This window comes from Polyodon spathula, chromosome 8, assembly GCF_017654505.1.
Source record: "Polyodon spathula isolate WHYD16114869_AA chromosome 8, ASM1765450v1, whole genome shotgun sequence".
Lineage (NCBI taxonomy): Eukaryota > Metazoa > Chordata > Actinopteri > Acipenseriformes > Polyodontidae > Polyodon > Polyodon spathula.
In genome coordinates this window covers 12,579,003-12,594,846 of record NC_054541.1, presented here as the reverse complement: position 1 = coordinate 12,594,846, position 15,844 = coordinate 12,579,003, and the positions used below count along the sequence as shown (strand labels likewise).

The following is a 15,844-nucleotide window of genomic DNA, read 5'->3' as shown; positions in this document are numbered from 1 at the left end:
AAACGGTAGAGGACTTTTGATCCCTCTTTAAAACAGCTGAAACAAGGTTTCATCAAAACCAGAAAACTTGAACAAAACCTTCCTTAACAGCCTTTAAAGTGGTCTGCACATTTTTAAAGGAGATGTCTTAATTTTAATACCCTTTGCTTCAATCAGAATCTATAGTACACATTCTCCTTTACGAATAAGACTTAAAAAAAAAAAAAAAAAAAAAGATTTGTCACTTCAAATTCTATTGTACACATTTCAAATTAAAAAGTGAAAGCCACTGAGTAAAAAACCCTAATGCAGAGCATATTAGTTATACTTAAATCATATTGCACTTTATTGCTTTCCAGCTCCATGCAGGCTCAATTCAGATCTAAACATATTGATATTTTGGGTTTTATTTCATTTGTTTCCTCAGGGTACTACCAATTGGATCACATCCTTTTACAATTCATTCTGCTGGCTTTTTCGAAAACCATCAATTCCACTCATTTTTATTTGCCTTCAAAAAAGCATCATGCAATGCAGCTGCTTGTATTCATGCGAGTGTATTACAGCATATGCATTGTCACTAATTCGTTTCGACTCTAAATGGGGTTTTTTTTTTCAAGTTGCTGGAGGACAACATGTAATTTCAGAGAAAGAGATTTTTCATTTATACGGCAGTCTTGTGTCAGTTGAAGCAAGTATAGGAAGGGGAAAAGAGCTTTTGACTTGAAAGCCTGGGCTGAAAGTGACATTTTAATAACTGGGTTCCATGTGCAAACATATATTTAAATGTATTGTACATATACATCATATATCTAAAAGAAGTATGCAAGCCAGCTATTGTGATTCAATTCCAATTGATTGTTCTAGATACAGAAGCTAGATACAGAAAGCTCCTGTTTCCAGAACACTTTAATAACTAGTTTTTGTTTCTAATAGAAAACTAAAGGCTGCACTCACACTGTATGGCAGAAAAAGGGGAATGATCTTACACTGCCTGTGAAAGGAGCTAACCAAAGCTTTACAGTCCAGTTCCTGAGTGGCTTACCCCTCTTTTTGTGCTAATATCTCAGGCACCATGCAATAGTTCAGTGGCTGCATCCTGTCACATGGGCTGATTTCGGCTAGACTGGTGGAGTGAGTTTGGACTACATCGTGAAGTGCTGCTGTAGGAATCAGCGGCACCTTCTGCTGCCTTTGACATACTTGCATATGCCAAGTGTAGAATACAAGCAACGAACCAATGGGCAGTCATCTGAATAAAACGGGGACCAGTGACAATGTCACCAGCGTTGGTAAGGGGTATGAAAATGGACAGAACCTTGGTTAGCATTCCCGATGCCATGCCAGACCTCTCAATTATAACACTGTATGCATTTTATCATGGGAAGACAAGAGAGACCTGGCAGACAGATGAGCTAATTTGCCTGCCAAGGCTGTACCAGCAGTTCTCTTTCACTGTATCCTCGTAAGGTGGGGATGGAAATAAAAAGCAGATTGACAGATGCTGATTTCCTGGTAAATAGAAAATTGTAAATGTCAAGGCTGTTAGGAGAGTCTTCCAGCCTTGCGTGCATAATTGAGCACGCAATGCACACAATATATAGAAAAAAGGCAATCAAACTTTTCATTACCTTATTATATTGCCATATCTCTTTTGTGAGTGTTGTGTCATTTCCCACTGAAGATCAGCCCCCAGAATATGCAGATGGCAAAAGTATTTGTGGTTTTTATTTAAACTGTGCACTCAGTTGAGGGAATTAGAGCTGGTAACTTTGTCACATCCATAATTAAAATATGATGAGAATATTTTCTGTCCATTTGTAAATGAGGCTTGATATGATATTATTGGAGAATATCATCTCCAGTTGATTCCAGTGACTCAGTTCCATGTTTAATCACCATATATAAAAACTGGAGTGTGAATCTATATCTCTCTCTCTCTCTCTCTCTCTCTCTCTCTCTCTCTCTCTCTCTCTCTCATATATATATATATATAAGATCTCATATATATATATATATATATATATATATATATATACACATACAATGCTCCCTCACTGTAACGCAGTCTATAACCGAAAAACGTTATAAACTGGAGAGGGGGGTGTCGCGGGACACATAGCACACATCTGACTAAAATACAAAATAATATAACTTCCTCTCTATAATGCATATAGAGTGAAGCAAAAATATAACTTTCTGTGAATTAACCATGCATAAAGCACCATGTAATCAACGCTATATTTTTTAACAAAAAAATTCCCACTCATGGATCATTTTAAATAGTAGTTTTTAAACTATAAATAGCCTGGCTAAATGGCGGTCGGGTAGTCAGTTCAAAGCAACAGACAAGCAAACCAAGTGTGCGAAGGAGAGTGGGTTGGGAGAGGGGAATAGGGAGTGGGCTCGCCCCAGGTTCGGCTGCCAGAGCGGGGCTAAAATGAAGCTGAAGTGTCTCGTCTCCCAGAGAAAGCCACAGCTCCTCTTGCAGTAAAAAAGTAAATACATTAGGAAAGATAACCACTTGATATGCCTAATATTTATTTAGTTATAAAATGCATGCTGAATAAGATGTCTGTGTTATAAAGCGTCAGAGCAGCTTTTCTTCAGTTCAGATACTGTATCAAAAGGGAGAGACAGAAACAGAAGTTAGACTGAGAAGTTTACAGTTTGAACAAGACTGGTACTGTATTTACTGTAGAAATATTGCATAAATCACAAGTATAGGGAATTGGGGGACATGCTGTAGGAGCGTTATATAGAGGCGCATTATAACTGAGAGCGTTACAGCAAGGTAGCACTGTATGTAGCACAACAGAGAGGTTAATATTAATCCCTGCCTAAAAACATGTGTTAATTGTTTTTGATTACTGGTTCATTGTTAATTACCACCTGCACCTGACTAGTATTGTAAAGTAAAGCCAGGTGCAGGGTATTAAAGGAGAGAAGTCAGTCTGCTCAAGGCTGCTGCTGTGTGGAGAAGCTAATTGATGGTGTGTTCAATTGTACTAAAAGGTACTGTGTAAAGCCTTTTTTGCATTCATCTTTAAAAACTGAGTTTTTCAGCTGGTAAACGGCTTAGCTGTCCGGCTTATTAGATTAGGTTCCTGATGAATGTTTAGTTAGTGCTCCAGAGGAGCTAGGAGTTTGCTTGTTTTTGCTTATTTTTCATTAAAAGTGCGCGTAATCGCTAAACCTCCAGTTTTTGTGTCCTGTGATATAGATGTATAAAAAAAGTGATTACATATGTGGCTTCAGCACAGTTATCATTGTCACTATTCAATAAAAAATGACACTTCCAATCCAAAATAAATGAGTAGGCAATGAACCAAGACACCCCAAAGAAATGCTGGGTTAATGCCAGACCAATCACTGATAAAATATGTAGTCTAGCCATATTGCTTACAGAAGGAGTAGACTTTCCTATCCTTGGGAGGAGAAGATCTGAATACACTTGAACAGCATTTATTATGGACAGAACGTGCTCTTTATCTGACCCGACCTCTGATAAATACAATAATCAAAAGATGCTTCCCTTTAGGATACAATGTTAGAGTGGTCTCTCATGTCATATGCTGATAATTAGAATTGAAAGACAGGATTCTTGTAGAGTTGGTGGTGCACATCCAATTGATTCTCTCTGAAATACAGTCTATTCATAAATCTATGTTAAATGTCACCTCATCTAGCAGCATAGGGCACTGACCCTTAACAACTGATTAGGTGACAAAAGTTGAAGACAAAGTCATCTTTAGCCGGAATTCTGATTGTGCGTGGGTTTGCATAATTGTATCGCAGATGCCTGTTGCTTTGCAGTTCAAGTGATTCTAGGTATTCTTAGTAAAGATAACTAAAATTAATTACTACAAATGAAAGTAAGATTTGCCATGTATGAAAAAGTCCAATACAATGTAAAAAAAAAACATGCAAAAGTATTTAACTTAAATGTTCTTCTAATAGATGCCTGATTTTCACACAATACACAAGAGCAGAAGGTAATGTTAGAGTGCAGCAGTCAAAATGGGTCACTTTGCATTTTTAGCCTTTTTCACAAGGGAAGTTAGATAGGGAACATAAAATAAGAGGCATGGGGGGACTCATTTGATTGTTGCAACTTGACAATACAGTAAAAAAAAAATCGAACATTAGCATTGTTATAATGGATTATTTATTGGATTTCAGCAAATCACTTTTATTACATTCTGTTTTACAAGGAATATACCTATTATTATTATTATTATTATTATATTAATTGATCAAACTGCTATTTAATGGGCTTCGTATTTCCATCCCCATACTGTACAGTTTATTGAATTAATCAGTTTGTGAAAATGTTGTCTGAAGGTGAAGAAGACACAAAGTCGGCTCTTCTTGCTGAGGATACTGTACAGTATGCCTGCTGTTCCCCTGGACCAGTTTCAGACTTTCCCTGATCTACTACTTTTAATAATGCTCTTAGAACCTCATAGATCACATACTTCCTGTTTGCCTCCTACAGTGCCTGGGCAGATACCTCTGGAATCCATCCAAGGAGGTCCTTTTGAGGAGAAGATCTATATGCAGTGGAAGGCTCCGAACGAAACCAACGGGATTATCACGCTTTATGAGGTAAGAACGGAGTGGTAGTAGCAGACTGTCGAGGACTGAGAGGGGATGGGAGGAGAGAGATAAGGGGGTGATGGTGATGGGTACATAGGAGAGGGAATATAGGAGTAGGGGAAAGGGTGGAGCAGAAGGGGAGGGATGAAAGAGGGCTTAGGGAGATGGGAACGGATAGTGGATATAGTAGAAAATAATTAGGCAGGCAAGGGGGAAGGAGGGTTAAAGCGTCACACTGAAACTTAATTTATAAATGTAATGAGTTTCCACTGGAGCAGGTCAGCTATGAACGCCAGTGAGCTCAATTGTCTGGACATGCAAGGAAGACCCAGGTGGATTACCTAAGGATGGTGCCAGCTTTGTGCAAAATGACAAGAGCAAATCAATATGACAATGCTCTACAGCCTCCGTTAATCTTCTGAGAGCTCCACAAGGCAACTTGCAGAGACAACTCCCTGGGTTTACGTGATGTGACGGCATTGCATTCAGGAAACTGTTTTTCGTCTAAGATCAAATTTTTCAAAACACTAAAAACGTTTATAAATACATTTAAAAAAAAAAAAGAAAAAAACATGCCATAGAAAAACAAAAGTGTTTTAATGCAAATTGGAATTTTTTTTTTGACAATTTATTCCAGGTTCTTTTCATAAGACACACACAAAACCTGGGCTATAATTTTTTTAAAATAATAATAATTGCATTCCAAACAGAAATTAAAAATCAACACGGCACCAAAAGGCACCCCTGCAATGGTAGGCGCGTAGGAAGAGGCAGCATTGTTAAATCACTGTTTGAAGGTACAGTAAATTGTTGTTCACTTTGATGTGGAAAGAGTAGCTGCCAGTTCTACTCTAATCCTAATGGATTATTGATCTCTTTTAAATGTGTTTTATGGGATTATGACATTAAAGTAGCAACAGAGAAGGATTTGTGTTTGAAGAGGCACTCAATGGCGCATGCTTTTAATCTGATGAATTTGGATCTAAGCAAAGTCATTTTGTGAACGCTGGTCGGGAACCATTATGTAAGAGGAGCACCATTAAAGTACAACTAGTCTCTGTGTTCATCTTGATTATATGTCTGACAAAGGGATTCTCAAAGTGCTCCACCTTGTTCGATTTGGTTTTCTCAAACTGTTGCAAATTGCATTATAGTTCTCATTGATTCAATTAAAATCCCTGGTGGTATTGTCCTTGAGGAGTATGTAGTATTAACACTGCGTGAACCCAAGCTCAGCCTCTCCCTGGTAGTCAGAATCACTGACATCTGCGAGGCAGGTTTAAACTCTGTGGAGTTGACTCTGATTTTACAGAGTAAAGTCTAAACCACGCTAAAATAAAATCAATGTTTTTAAAATCAATACCTATAATCCAACAAAACCGCTCTGGCATACTGCAAATAGATTTATTTTTTTTGTCTTTTTAAAAGTAGTCTTTTTTTTGTATAAATTAGTATTTAATTGATATGCAATTACTCATTGTTTGCATGTTAATAAACAGTAGCTAGGTGTGTGTGTGTGTGTGTGTGTGTGTGTGTGTGTGTGTGTAGGCACCATTCAACTGCCAATGCCATTTTTATGTTCCTTATTGCTTGTATACTTTATTGACAGTGAATGGGTAAAACATTACAGGGGAGGAATGCATTGTGCATACAGTGTAAAGGAGAGCAGCGGGGAAATATGCTTCCAGTTATATCAGTGAGCAGAATGTGGCCACCTTTTTCTCGAGGCTGATGACATGCTCAAGCGGACCTGCGGAGATGATAACTCAAGACAGGATGTGGAAGGGTGGGGGGCATTGATCAAAGACAGTCCCGTCTGCCTCCCTTCATTCCGAGCATCTCCTAGCAACAGGCATTCCAGCTGTATAGATGATTGCAACGCCACAAGGTCACTTTATCAAAATTGCAGTTGTCTGTGAAAATGTTATTCGCCAGCATAATTTCAGTAGAGGGAACAAACTTTTTCAGTGGAGCTGAATGGGAGCATCTCAGACCTATCAAATTACCATACTGTAATGTTTTTTTTTTTTTGTAATTACAGTAAAAAAAAAATGCTGTTTCTTAAATATAATATTAAGGAAAATAGTTGGTTTGGACCATAGGAGGGGGGAAAACATTGAACCAGTTTAATCTTCAAAATTTTAATGGGAAGTCAATTGGAAAACAGATTTATTGGGGTTCTTTTTATATTTACAATATAGATTTCATTGGTGCAAACACCATTCGATGTATTCCATTTCAAATCTAACAAACTACAATGCACCCCTAATGCATCCCTATTACCAAGTCTCACCTTGCTCAGAGACAGTCCCAATGTTGAAATATGCTGGTGACTATATTAAACTGTGCCAAGTATAGGTGAATGCAAAAGCAGTAAGAATTTTTCAGAGGGTACATCCCTTTACCTGTGTCTCTCTGTTTGTGACACACTTTGTTAAAAATGATGAAAGGTCTATTTCAACAGGTTAAAGAGCGACAGGTCTATCAGTCTCTGTGCAGCCTTGATTGGGATATTGTGTTGACACCCTTCCTGAAACCTCTAATTTTCAACCACTGAGTTACATAGTCTTAAAAACTTGTGAGCATCTTTATTAGACTCTAATAAGACAGAAACTAGCAAACCATGTTATTGTTATAAAAGCAGATTTAATTTACAGCTCTCCAGGGGTAGGTAGCTCCGCTTATTAAGTTTATAGACTTGCAATTAAAATAATTGTTTTTAATTGAGCGCATTCTGCCTCCATTAATGGTTTATACAATAACTAGTTTAAGTTGATTGTAATATAATAATAATAATAATAATAATATCAATTGTAATTTATGCAGGTTTCATACTAAACAAATGTAGAATTTGCATAATTAGCTTAATTAAAAGAAATGCAATCCATGGCACATTCTCCTGCCTGCCTAGGTTGTTACAGAATTCTCTGATAATTAGGTTTGAGTGTCTGTTGCAGTTGTTTGTTTTTTAGATATGGGCTCGTAGGAAAAGACAATCCTGGTTTTAAGAGACTAGGATGTGATAGGGAAAGGCACTGCAGTCATTTACTTTCATTTTACAAACTAAAGCAAGAGAATGCCGTTTTTATACACTGCATATGTATGCGTTTATAAACACAATGCTCTCGGCCAATCAAAATGTCCGATTTGGGAACATTCCAACACATTTTATTCTGCCATCAGTCTCATCACTTGCACAGTAAACTACAGCCCTACAGAAACTCAAAAGACATGAATTACGGCATTAAATATGAGTTGTGTTATTATTATTATTTTTTTAATTAAAACATGATTGATCATAAGTTAACATGTACAATTGACTCCTACGAGTGACAGAAATGTTATGCTGTTGCTTACCTTCTTGATATTAATAGGAGGGATATTTGCTGTGATGCTGTGAAGCTTTTTCAAATCTAGACAGAGACTGGATTTGTGCCAAGATGTGTGGATGTTTCTACTTCAGGTAAGACTCTGCAGCAAAGAACAAAATGTCTTGATGTGGTTTGATGAGGCTGTGCTTAGAATCCTGAATGTCCTGGTAGGAGAGGATATAGGGAAAGGTGGTGCTTTGGGATTAGCTGTAAAGCTTTGACATATATGCAGGCCACTACTGGTACTCCCGCATCCAAATTCCTACCAATCTTTTACCTGGGAAATCCACCTATAAACTGAACTGCACCATTGAAACACAGCAAGTAGAAATTTAGTTGGTAGCTGTCATTGATCTGTGTGCTTATTGTAGATGTGTTTAGACACAAGCACACACACACACACACACACACGCACACAGTTAATTAGGCTCTGGGGAATTCAGTCTTTATTCAATAGACCAGTCAATGATGTAATCGCAAAAGGTAAAAGTAACATTCAACTCCTTTTTTTTTTGTTGGCTGGGTGTGCATTTCATTCACTTAGTGTTTGCTGGATTCCAAATTCCAGCTAAGTGCTTTTAAAACGACCTTCATCTCGAAAGTGGCTGTTCAAATAAAGAACAGCCTGGTTCCTAACCCTCCACTAATGATTCAACGGTAGTAGAGTGGGTAGATCTAAATAGACCATCACAACCTACTGCCTTAAGCGCAGACCAAACAAGACGTGAACAGACTTTGGTTCCCTGTCAGCTGCATAGCCACACTTCAACACATTATACAGTTTCAATTGACTGGCATATACTGCAGGCAGTGCCTGTATGCATGGAACTGAATATGCAAACACAACATTGTAAATCCAATCAAGCGTGATTAGCATTTCATAAGATATTCAGAGTTAGTTCCTATTAAGGAATTGCTTTAGGTTTTAAACAAACAAGCTCAGAATTCACATTGTCAGCCTTTGAGATTCGGGACTTCTTTTTCGGGTTCATCGCAGTAAACCCTTGGCAACAGTGAATGCTAAAGGAACGAGTTCTCCTAGCCTGTAATCAAATTGGTTGCTGGTGACAATGCCGCTGGTGGGCCCCTTCAAAGCCCTTGTAATAAATGAAGATGTTTGGATCCTCTCCAAAGGGAAGCATGATTACAGATCAGCAGTTTTGTCAATGGGTAAAATGCTCTTATCTGCTTATGGGAGAGTTGGAGCTTAATTTCAAGAGGGGTGCCTGCATGCTCTGAACTCGCATAGCATCAGCTGCTGCTCATCGCCTACGCTCTGCATTAGCCCCAGCTTATTAGATTATCGACATTCCTCCCTTTGGAAGTGCAGAAACGATGGCAATCTGAGCTAAACCAAAAGCCAAATGGAAAGTTATCGATTTGCTATTGGTAGGTTTTGTTTTAGTCACGACAGCGAGAGATTGATTTGTTGATGGTTTTTTTTTCAGTGTGTTTTTTTTTTCCTCTGGTTTCTATCAGTTGTGTACGTGCTGTGAACCTACCCCTTCACCACTGTAATTTTGCACTTTTGCCATGCTTTTCCCATGGTTATACTATGCATTTAGCATAGTTTACCATGGTTTGCTATGTTTTTTAAACATGCTTTACCATATCTCTCTGTGCCTTACAATGCTTACCCATGCTTCACCATGCTTTCACTGTGCTTTATTACACTTTGCTGTGCTTTTACATTTGTACACTTCTATAAGGGACCCTTAAGGTCTGGACAGGAACCAGCAGTGTCCCTAAAATGAAGTGGACTTTGTAGCCTAAAACAAAGCAGGGAAAAATCTTGCACTTGGGAAGAGGGCTCTTCACTTAACTTTGTTATTATAGTCTTGAAGCACCACTCATTTTCTTTTATGGACTAGATCAGTTTTTTTTCTTTTTTTTTTTTTTTTACAAAACCACTAGTTACTAAAACTTTTCTTCCATATTAAGCCTTAGATAAGTTACAATCCCAATGAAAAAGCAATGCCTGACGGCTTTAGATTAATCCTGGTAGTGGTTTCATTGCAGGCGGAAGCATTTTCAAGGAGCTGTAAAGTATCTTTTTATGAGGACAAGGTTGTGAGACCTTTTCCACTGCACACAGAGGCAGAGTATATAAACTCAATGTTCGGCTAAAAAAGTAGAACTAAGCTTTTAATGGTCCCCCAATAAAAGCAAAACCATGCTCTATCAATATACATGGAATCATTTGTAATGTTTTATTATGAATAAGCAAGCACACTGCATAGTAAAAGTAAGTTAAAGGGAGGCACTGTAAGCTACATTATATTGACAGCTCAGAGAAATTGCCCTATATGATTGAATTTAGGAGTGTGCAGCTGGTTCCGAGAGAATTTGGCTGTAAATAAATCATGAGTCTCTTTTTTCGGAGGCTGTATATCAACAGTCTAGATTGGTAACTGTAATGGACTCCCAGAGCCAGCAGCTCGGTGCCAGTGCATGTATTACAGTACTGACAGAGATGGCTGATTCATTGAAGCAACAAAAGAGACTCAGAAATGTAGTGTCAGAACCACTTCAAAAACAAAACAAAAAAAACTTTCAACAGAGAACAGTCAGTCATTCACTTTGCCTTTAGGGTTAATTTTGATTGGGATTGTGTTCTGGTGACAGTTTTCTGATAAGTTGCGAAAACTCAAGTAAACATTACAGATAATAATAATAATAAATAATAATAATAATAATAATAATAATAATAATAATAAACAAACACGTGTGTTGAAAGTGTTATGCAGGTGCTGAGGTGGAGGTCTAAGATTCAGATGTTCTGCAGAGCCACGCCCTGCGTGGAGCCACACCCCATCCCGTTGAGCCACTCCCCCCGTGGAGCCACGCCTCTGCTAGCTAACAGTGTGGCATTATTGTTACTTAAACTGGTATTTGTGGAAGCATCCACACAGTGATTATACTATATGTGTCTCGTTCCTTTATTTAGGAGTTCTTTTCCAAGGGACCTTGAGATTGCTTGGCAATGATAAGTGCTGCAGAGTTGAAAAAAGTAGTCTTGTTGTTTTCTTTCCTGCAGTGCCTCCCACAGCACTACCTTCATGTATTCAATCAATTGTGCGCACCATGAGTGTAGAGAGCAGGCCAGGCAGACAGACAGCCTCTGTGAATGCACTGTTCTATGAGAATGCGTTCCTTATTATATGTATTGGAATACATTATGTACTGTGTATAGGAGTCTGGTTTGAACAAATTGAATACTGTAATATCCCACTGCAGCTCATCAAGGGCTGGGTGCTTTCCTCCTCAGACACAGACAGTATCATGGTTGTATGCATCTACTCCTTTTTGTTTATATTCTTGTAAAGCACTCCTTGTCATTAGACCTTGGTAATGCGCTTGACAAACACAGAGCCCCTGATAGGGGGGTGGCTAGCTTTGCTTCTCAACAAGGATTAGCTCTATTCTGCTGTCCTCTTACACTGACTTGCTTTGTTTTTATGATTATTTTCTAATTTTATATGTAGAAAGTACATGTCAAATGTAGAAGCTGGTATACATGTCACATTTTTGTCTTCACAGTTTACCTTTAGAAAATATGGAAATGGCCAGGCTTGGTCCTAATTCAGAATTTAAACAGTGCTGGTATTTAGGCCTGTCAATGTTATTTCAGTAAGACCCCAGTATCTTTTTAAAATACAGCCCTTTGTTCATTTTTGCTTTCTTTCCTTCTTGGATGATATTCCACTGCCTCTCTGTATAAGAGCAAAGCTTTCAGAAAGGCTAATTTTAAGCCAAAAGACATCCAGACTGCTGGCTATTCCTGGACTGAACTGTCAATTCATCCTTTCACACTTACAAAATAAATTACAAGACTCTCTGAACATGTAATCTTGCTGTCTCTGTACTCCTCTGAACAGTTGATTAGATACAGACTAATAGACCACTGAAAATGAAATTAATACCTACTTCGGTCGAAGGAAAAAACAAAACAAAAGATACATTACGCTCACATAGTATATGGCTTAAGACATAAATGAATTACCATTCACATTTTGAATTTTGATAGATACAGTATTCCTCATGTACATTACCTTAATCTTAGTAATATAATGAGGACCATTTTACAAATACTGGGAACATTTCCAGAGTAATATATGGTTTGCATGGTATATGCAAGAAGTTCAATAAGCTCAGGCAATAGTATTCTCTACAGTATGCTGTGGTGTACATTAAACAAAGGATGTACCCCAACGCTGTTCAATCCTGTGCTTTATACAAGGGTGCAGGTTATATTAGAAGGATTACGGTACCACCCATTGATGCATCAATTTAGGCCATGCAGCGTTCGTGCAGCGTTTTTATTAATTTGGGAATAAAAGTCTTTATTTTTTAATGTATTCTAGATATCCTACAAAGCTATTGGTTCTCTGGACCCCAGAGCAGAGCTGTCGAGCCAGCGAGGACGGGTGTTTAAATTACAAAACGAAACCCACCATCTGTTTGTCGGCCTGTACCCAGGAACGACCTACTCCTTCACCATCAAAGCCAGCACAGCGAAAGGCTTCGGGTCTCCTGTCACGACACGCATCACAACCAAAATATCAGGTGAGTTAATGTAACAGGGCGGAGGCTGGGAACCGGTGACTGTGCAATTATACAGCTCTGAATCTAAGGCACAGGGCCCTGTTGTGAAGTGCTGAGGCCAATTGTTTTATGAGAAGCACAGAGCAACTGTGACGGGATCAGAAGGAGCCCTGTGCATTCTCATTCAAAGTAAAGCATGTGCACGCTTTCCATTATAATGACTATACAGGATGATTCAGAATTCACACATCATTAGAAACGGTGAACCAGAGCTCATGCATCTTAGGAAAAAGGAAAGAAAATGTCCAGACTGCATTGCATTTCATCTTCACAGTACGGTGCCTCCAGGAGCATTAACAGCAGTTTGACTTGCTCTGGTAACACTTTAAAAGAAAGGCCGAAAATTCCTAATGAATTCAGGCTGAATGCTACAGGAATAACACCTGTGTTATGCACTTCCTCTGAGTTCTGAAGTCATTAATTTCAGCTTAGTGCTAGAGCATCAGCACGACATTGAATATATGATATATATATATATATATATATATATATATATATATATATATATATATATATAGATATATATATATATCCCCTCTAACTGTCATACATCACGGTTTCATTCATTCTTTTTTTTTTTTTTTTTTTACTGGATATATACTTTTTATTTTAAATTTTTTCTATCCTCAGCCCCATCGATGCCCGAGGTTGAAAACGATGCCCCGCTGAATGAAACTGACACGACCATCACTGTGCTGCTGAAGCCTGCCCAGTCCAGGGGAGCCCCAGTGAGGTAAAGCACTCGATCACACACCGCAGACAGCGGAGCAGCTGAAGGGACTGCAATGAGGATAAGTTACTGATCCACTCATGCATCTTGTTCACATTCACTGCATCCTATGCAGTGTGGTAGCCTATGTTCCCAGTCAGGTAGTTTGTGGTCATTTTGGGGCAGTAAATATCTCAGGAGCTAGTTAGAGACACCCTGTTTTGTCTTGTAGCTCTGAAGCATTTTATTTGTAAATGACATTAGAAACCTAAAGAAAACGAATAGCAGACCAGGACAAAGGGAATCTGGTCTTTTGAACATATATGGGATTCTGAATCTGAGAGACCTTTAAGTCATCTTTATCACTTGATTGTTTTACTGCCAGAATACTGGTGCTCTATCCTGTCTACTGCTGATCTAGCCCTTCTTTGCTTTACAGTTTCACACATGCAGGATACACAAAGCTTTCAATGGGAAATCAATAGGAGCGTAAAGGAATTCTCTCCCCACAGGGTGCCTTCCTCTACTGTGTATCCCTTTGACAAGCACCAAGTTTTGCTTAACAGAGCAAATGCTACAACACGGGAATATATTCAGTATGCATGAAAAGAAAAAGAAGAAAAAATTGCAGCGATGAGTAAGAAAGAGGAGTGATATGATTGTTTTGAGAGCTGAAATGTATGGGTGGTGTGGTTCAAAGCATCCACTAAATGAAAAACAGAATTACTGTCGGTCCAGTGGATGCTTTGAGGAATTAAAAGCAGTCATTCAAATAAGAGCAATTTGTATGCAAAGACACAAGACAGTGCAAGCCCCATTTAAATTTGTTTTGCTTGGTCGTTGCCTTTCTCTGCAACCTTTCACACATTCGTGACTACTGAACATTTTTGTTCAATAGCAAATTAAGGCCAGCTGAATAAGAATTTACTTCAATGTAGTGTGCTACTTAACAGCCATATCAGAACGTGTTTTGTGCAACAATCGCAACTTTACAGGTACTGCAAATCTCCAGAGAAAATCTGACAGTGGTCTGGTTCTGATCGATTTCAATGGATTGCTAAAAATTCTTGCATTTTTCATTTTTGCAGCAGGAGTTAAAGTGGACGCCAAAAACCTTGATTTGTTATAACGACTTACCTGCTCCACAGCATGTTGGTCTTAGCATTAACCCTAAAACTACAGTCACGTCACCTTTGAGGACAGCAGTGATAATATCACAGAGCAAGCTCCCAAAGGGATCATTAGAAATGCAATGACAGACAAGTATTCTTCACAACTTTAAAACTAAACAGCAATCTTTTACCTGAGCCACTGTGGCTGTGTCTGCATATACTGTATGAAATGTTGAACAAGAAACTCAATTACACTGCATTGCTCCACTGTCCTTAGTGATGAATTGACTTCAAAAGAGGGCTTTCATCTCCTCTGTATCCAGTCCTATGTAATTGCTTGTAAATACAGTCAACAATTAGGCCAGAATAGTATTTAGCTGACTCAAAGTACAGCTAGTTATTTTAACCCTGCAGCTCGATGGCTTTGCTTTGAGCGCAGTTTACTACACTTCTTTCTGCCCCTGTAATTGGTGCTTCTCTTTCATGACGAGCTTTCTGCTTCTCAAATATTTACTTCAAAGGAAGCCTTTGCCCATCATTTGAGAAAACAAAAGTCATAAGTAATTATCCATTGTAGAAGACGCAGGATCAGAGATGCAGATATAATTTACCCTGTAGAGGAACATACATTTCCCTAATGATACATAATTGTGGGGTGATGGCAGAGATGTGCATAATTATTGACAACAATATGAAAATGTGGGTGTAAGGTAAGCAGTCTAATTGGTTCACCTGATCACAGCCATGGAAGAGCTTTGCTTTTTGGAGTGTGTTTTTTTTTTTTTTTTTTTTTTTTTTACCTCAAGGCCAAACAACAAACAAATCATCAAGCCATGAAACGGCTCCAAAACCCTCACTCCTTATTATGAGAAGATTCCCTTCGGCTGGTTCCATTAAGGCTGTTTTACACAGAGATGAAATGATGCTTACTCCTAGAGGTGCTCCTTGAGAGAACTTTACAAATTGAAGAGAGCTTAGAAAAATGATAAAAATCAAGTGAAGGGAATGAAAAAGCAAGAAACAAAACAATTGGGCTTTTGATGATAACGTCTCTCTTTTTTTCCTTCTTTTTAATGTATTTAGTTTCACGCTGCTTTGTTTCAACAAATGTCTTTATGTTGCATTTGTATCAAGTAGCTGCATACTATAATCACAATTTTGGTTATTTAGCACTGTGTTATTTTTAAAAGCTGCTTGTGACAGAAATATGAGTTATGGTGATGAATCTTCCTCCCGACCTGTGAGGGCACTAAAGAACGAGAGGAGAAGTATCTCAAAGGGCTGGCCTGACAGTTCGTTTCCGGGTCAGGGAAGTGGGTCAGCCTGGAAAGAAGCGAGACTCTGTTGTAAGACCGTATTGATTTGAAAGGTAAATGAGAGGCAGCTGCAAGTAATAAGGCAGCTGCAACCGTTTACCTAGATATCATGCGGGATTACATATAGGGGCCAGGGTAACGCTGATCTTTTCC

At 38.5% G+C, this 15,844-nt stretch overlaps 1 protein-coding gene across 11 annotated transcripts in view; it reads left to right on the top strand.

The window, feature by feature from the left end:
* Positions 1 to 15,844, top strand: part of LOC121319427 (receptor-type tyrosine-protein phosphatase T-like) — a 155,866-nt gene that overhangs the window by 76,910 nt on the left and 63,112 nt on the right. For all 11 annotated transcript variants that reach the window (XM_041256854.1, XM_041256850.1, XM_041256849.1 and 8 more), the window contains exons 9-11: positions 4,478 to 4,587; positions 12,314 to 12,515; positions 13,185 to 13,287. In XM_041256854.1, coding sequence (XP_041112788.1) covers positions 4,478 to 4,587; positions 12,314 to 12,515; positions 13,185 to 13,287 — 415 coding nt within the window. The remainder of the gene's footprint in view (positions 1 to 4,477; positions 4,588 to 12,313; positions 12,516 to 13,184; positions 13,288 to 15,844) is intronic.